The sequence below is a fragment of the Vigna radiata genome, chromosome 8 (assembly GCF_000741045.1).
Source record: "Vigna radiata var. radiata cultivar VC1973A chromosome 8, Vradiata_ver6, whole genome shotgun sequence".
Classification (NCBI taxonomy): Eukaryota; Viridiplantae; Streptophyta; class Magnoliopsida; order Fabales; family Fabaceae; genus Vigna; species Vigna radiata.
Window position 1 is genome coordinate 10,684,970 of NC_028358.1, and position 6,163 is coordinate 10,691,132.

Here is a 6,163-nt window from a genome sequence, read left to right on the forward strand (position 1 = left end):
ATTTATTTTTTCTAAATGTTCTGTGTAATATAATATATATATATATATATATAGATATATATATATATATATATATATATATATATATATATATATATATATATATGTATATGTATGTATATTTTGTTTGCAGGATTGTTTGGAAGAAAACTTTCTCAAATATGATTCTTATGTGTAAAATTTATTTTTTCTAAATGTTCTGTGTAATATAATATCTGAATAAAACTCCACCTTTGCAAAGATTTATCACATTATTTGTGTTGTTATCAATGCAAACCATTTGAACAAGGTAATAACATAATACTTTTTTATTGGTTCTTTTAGTATTTTTTTTTTCTATAACTAATCATGTTTAACACATGATTTTAGATATTTTATTTGAATAAACTAAATCGAATTTTATTTTATTATAATTTCAGGGTGCAATTTATTTTATTTGATTTCTCAATTTATTTTATACTTATTTATATCAGTTTTTTTTATAAAGACTTATAAAAGAAAAATTAAAATAAAACTGTAAATTAAATTAAATTTTCCATAAACTAAAAGTGGCTTTTACAAAATCCAATTTTATAAAAGGGTTACATGACTGTATTTTTAAATTATGGAGAACTCATCTCAATTGGAGAAATCTGTCTAAACAAACTTTTATGTCTCTGGAGAAGTATGAAAATCCAATGCAAATGAGTTATTTTCAAAGTATTTTCAGAAGATATTACTATAGTTAAGTATTCAAATCTTCTGAGAAGGTAATTATTGACAGAATGGTTAAATAGGGTTATTCTTTTGCACTTAAATATATTAAACAAATAATCACTAGAAGCAAATTACAATTAATTCAGTTCTATTTAATATTTATTATATTTTTTTTAAAATTTAAACTAATACCTTTAATAATTGAAAATTAATTTTTTTTAATGATAATTGAAGAGAATATAAATATTATATCCATCCTAAATCGTCTCATATTTAATAATTTTACTAACCCTAAATACATGTTTTTCGAGTTTACTAAAATAGTCTAATTCATTATATTTACTATTGAATAATTATTATGGTAGTTGAGTTAATTATTTAACATACGGATATATAGTAATGATTCATGTGAGGATAAATTAATCTTACCTAAAATTATAAATAATTTGAAAAAAAAAATAACTTGTAAGTTTCACAAGTGTGAGCAAAAAAAAAGAAAAAAGTAAAAATCGAGAAAGAACAAAGTTAGATTGTCAATTACTACACCAGAGATCTCGGGAAAGAAAATTAATACGACAAAAACAGAGATTAATCTCATTAGTCGTTTTCAAAATGTTCGTGTGACAAGATTGTCTAACCACATCATTGGCCCTAGAATGAATGCTACAGTCAATTCTCTCACCACAAACTTTCTTATAATTTTTCATCTTAATTTGGAACACAAGTTACACCATTTGAAACCATTCTTTATAGTTATAAATATTAACAATCCTATATTATGAGATAAAATCCATTAATGTTAATGATATAATCTCTATTGTACTTTCTTTTTTATTAATAATTAAAATTTCAATTACAGGGCGCTATTACCACTTTTGTAATTATCCTAAACATGTCTATTATTTGTTTCTTTCAATTATTGAAATTTTAAATATATAACACTTTTATTCTCATTTTAATATAATAATTGTTACTTATATTTTATTTAATTAAGTTATCTATATGTAATTATTGTGATTAGAAGTAATTTGGGGTATACTTAACTTATTTAGGTAAAAAGGTTTTAACAAAAAAAATAACCTTAACAAGGGTAAGAAGTAGATGCAATAGAAGATGCTTTCTTTTATCATTTATTTATTAAGGTTGTTTGTGAAGATAAATTATGAATTGTAGTTAATTTACTAAGTAGAATAATGGGTGAGGATGAATAAGTGCAAAAATTATAGTATTCTTAACTACTAAAGGTGATTTACATACACCAATCATGTACATATCCCCCAAGTTCTCCCTCATCCAAATTATCCTTATGGGTCTTTTCTTATCTAACTAGCCTATTCAAATAAGTTGCAAGTTAGATTGTAACCTTGTAGTGAAAAAGAATAAAGATAATCATTGATTCTAAATTCTTGAGCTGCTTCAAAATTTTCTCACACTAACAACATACTAGTTCCTCTGAAAGTTCCTCCACTAGATAGAAAAAGATTGCAAGCTCAACTTGCTGAACTAGCTCCCCTCTGTGCTCACCATTTTTCTTCCAACTACCTTCTTCTCTACAGAAATCCTCTTCAATCATCATATCAATGGTGTTGCACTCCACTTCCTTCCATAATTCCAGCCTCCTGCAAACCCTTCTCATCACCACTGTGTTCTTCCCTTCTGAGCAACTCACTTCTGTCTCTTCCTCCATTATCAGATCATAAACCAGCCTCTTAAGGTCCTCAGCTGCTTCCTGCTTCTCATCAACTCTTGAATGGCTCAGGATTTCAACCACACTTTCCCCGACAACCTTTTCTTCTCCACATTTTCTTTCGCTCTCAACATCATCGTAATCATCATCCTCTTCCATAAATGTTTCATCTTCTTGGTCTAACATCCTCTTCTCAAGCTCCACTGGATCTAGCTCTGCAAGCTTCTCAAATCTACGGAGCCTGTCTAGTAGATTCTGCGTAGTTCCTGAAAATTTAATACAAAGAAGAGAAAATCAATATAAACATCTTCATTCAATTAATTTTGTAATAGTGGTTGTAGACATTCATTGCAAACATATCATATTCCAGCAATCTCTTTTTTGTACAGAACTGACAACAACCTTTTACATCTATATCAACTTTACTGTTTAAGTAACTCAGCATGGAAAAACAGCAATAAGTACAAACAGAAGAGTTTTAGCAGCTATTTGAAGCATATAAAGTATAGGATGGCCAAAATTGGTCTTGAAGCATAGGTACTGACCGAGACAAACAAAAATGCTCTCTTCAAGCCATGCCACTCTTGTACACATTAGATAAAATAATGAATCATACTATAATGTGTGACATTGTTTGGTTTTCGGAAAATTAAAAATTATTATACTTGAATGGTGTTGAGTTGCAGAAACCTTACACAGCACATTGAATGGAAGTATCAGGTCTTTCTGACAGGAAAAAAATTGTGGGTCATGTTGAAATTTATAAAGGAGAGTGGTAGCAATGTGTAGATGTGAAGAAAGAGTAGGGCAATTTCAAATTGAATGCGAATGCATGTCGGGGGATGGAACCCACAAGGATAGGTGGCATTGGGAGAGATGATAGGAAGAACATAGCCCCCCTTATGGTATTTTGTAACAGACAATGAATTTTGAAGAAGCGTGTACGATGGCATGTTGATGGAAAACGACCATACAACATAAAATGGCGGAAAATAAACCAAGAAAATATATTAAAACAATAACGTACTTTGAACATTGGCATAGTTACAGTCCAAATCAAAACCATCTTCTCCATGGTCGTTGTCATCGTCATCGAAGGGTGGGTCTAAAACAGACACTGGACTGAATTGTTCTTTATCTTCCTCTTCTTCCCCAGATTGAAATTTGTTGACGCCATCACCACTACTAACTTCATTGTCCTGTGAAAAAAAAAAAAAAAAAAAAAAATCATAACCACCACCATACTTAGAATATTGTCGAAATTGGGTAGTTAACATAATTCCCTAATCATTCTTATAATGCCCATGGATTTAGACTCAACACTTGCTTCATAATTGGGTTGTTGACTTCCTTTTTTTTTTATGATTTGGTACCCACTCCACTATTAATGTAATCCAAAATCCAAACAAGAAAATATTTTTCTAGAAAACCGAATGTCGGGGGTCCAATAATTCATCCCAATAGAACAAACAAAAACAAGATTACTCTTCTTTTAAAGGGTTTTTCCTTTTTACCGAATAACCCCAAAAAGTAAAAGGAAAAATCGAGAATGTTGCATGGTAGACACCTGGACGAAAAATACAATACAGAAAATCCAAATTAAATTAACCTGCGTGACCCTCTGCTTCACGAAATATTTAACAAATTTAGGAAAAATGACAGGGTAAAATCGTCTTTGTAGGAAAAGTTCCGGCAATATTTGCAGACCCGAATGCAGATCCTATTTGCCGACAAAAAAAACACCACGAACTATCATGGTTAATTCACGAGCACAACTCGGTGCTCCAAACTCACCACACATCCGAGTCAAACCGGCGAGTTGAACCTAGAGCCAATAAAACCAGTTCAATTCCTTACTATTATTATTATTGGAATTATAGTTTGATTAAAATGTTCTGAATTCTTCAAAATAATTATCAGTATTAGTAAATTAAATTAAAATATAAATCATGATATCTGATCAAATTTTTGATAGTATTGAGAAAGTATCAAGCTTATTTTTTTGGACTGTAATCTAAATATAAATATTTTATAAGGTAATATGTAGATTTTTTTATGGAGAAAAATCTACTGTCTGAAAATTGCTTTACATAACATAAGTAATAATTTGGTGCAAAGCTTTTGCAGTGTATGCATGTATTTGAAACATTTTTATTACAAATTAAAATCATTCTAAATTTATAAAGTCACGAGTTACAAAAATTTGGAATATACTATTATAAAACCAAGAAAGATTTGAGTTAAATAAGAAAAACTTCAAATTCTAAAACAAGTCTTGCATTTTAAATGATAAAATTTTTATGAACAACTTTTCATATAATTAGAATAAATGAATACTTTACATTGAACATAGACCGAGGACAAATAGTTGAAAAATTGTGGTATTTTTTTTTTTTACATATAAGTTGAGCGAAGAATAAAAAAAAGAATTTTTATTATTTGAGAACAAAAAGATGATAATGTGAAAAGGGAGAAACCTGAGTTGTGTGGCGACGGGGAGACCCGAGCGGCGAAGAGAATTCCGGCGTGCAGCCGGGGGAGTAGTCGGGGATCTGTCGGAGTGAGAAACGGAAAGGGGTTTGGCAGAAGAAGAGATCATGAGAGTTGAGGAACTGAATCTCTTGTTCGACGGAGTCATCGAAGGAGTGGTCACTACTACAAGTTTTCAAGTCCAAAGACTTGTCCTCGTTGCTCTCGCTCTCCGACCACAAGCCACTACTGCTGAGTCTGCCCTCGCAGGATCCCACCAACCCAACATCAACAACATCATCGTTTATCTGTCCCCTCTTCCGTTGGGTCCTGAGTTTCTTGAAGAGCGAGCCGAAGATGCCCAAGGCCCTGTTTGGCTTCGGTTTGGCGTGTTTGTGGATTCTGAGGGCGGCTTCAAGGAGGAGCGTGGCGGTTTTGGCGTTGGAGGGCCTAAGGGGACTGTGCTTCTTGGTGAGCGGCGCGAATTCCAAGAGTGGAGATTTGGTAGCGTTGTGGAAGGAGAGGAGGCATTTGTTAAGTGGGAAGTTTGAGTTTGAGGTGTTTTTGGTTAAGGTGGTGTTTGGGGAAGGTGTTTTGAGGAGGGCACGTCGTTCCGAAATGTAGTGTTTGAGAAGGAAGGGCTCTTGGTCCTCCAGAAGCAGGTCCCGCAAGTGCTTCTCGGCCATGATTAAGGAAGCTAGGTTTGGGGTTTGGGAAGCGCGTTTGGTAGAAACAAGGCAGAATGTGATAAAGAGAGAGAGATAGAGAGAGAGGAGTTGGTGATTCAAATGTAGGGGCTGGAAGAAGGAGGGGAGAGAGTGAAATGGTGTTGTTATTATTAAATAATAATAGAGGGAGAGATAATACGCTACTGCTACTGTTCTGCTTTGCATTTCTTTTGTGTGGTTCTACTCTTTTGGTAACTTTCCTGTGCTTTCATCAGAGTAATTTGAACTAGGAAAATAAGTCTAACTCCTACCACTGTCTATCATTTTGTACTAAAGTTTTTGAGTAATAATCCCACTCACTTCAAATATAATTTCATCTTACTCTCTTTTTCGAATATAAGTTCAATTATATTTCTATCTTATAAAATAATCTGAATACAAATAAATATTATTCTTTTTTGACTGAACCCGAGAGAGGAAAAATGTAATATGAAATGAAGATGGTAAGTCTATAAGTGTGACTGTGAGTGTCTGTGTGTGAGGAATATCTATGTACAGTGTAGGCCTAGGAGAAGGCTTCCTGGGAGATCAACTTTTTCATACATAATCTTATATAATTCATATACTATCATTACACCTCATA

At 32.2% G+C, this 6,163-nt stretch overlaps 1 protein-coding gene across 1 annotated transcript; it reads right to left on the reverse strand.

Annotated features, from left to right (window-relative positions):
* Positions 1 to 1,904: 1,904 nt before the first annotated feature.
* Positions 1,905 to 5,813, reverse strand: LOC106769918. Its single transcript, XM_014655723.2, has 3 exons — positions 4,861 to 5,813; positions 3,411 to 3,582; positions 1,905 to 2,649 (listed from the first exon to the last, which is right to left on the reverse strand). Exons 1-3 carry the CDS (start codon positions 5,743 to 5,745, stop codon positions 2,129 to 2,131), a joined length of 1,578 nt encoding a protein of 525 aa, XP_014511209.2. The 5' UTR covers positions 5,746 to 5,813; the 3' UTR covers positions 1,905 to 2,128.
* Positions 5,814 to 6,163: the final 350 nt, after the last annotated feature.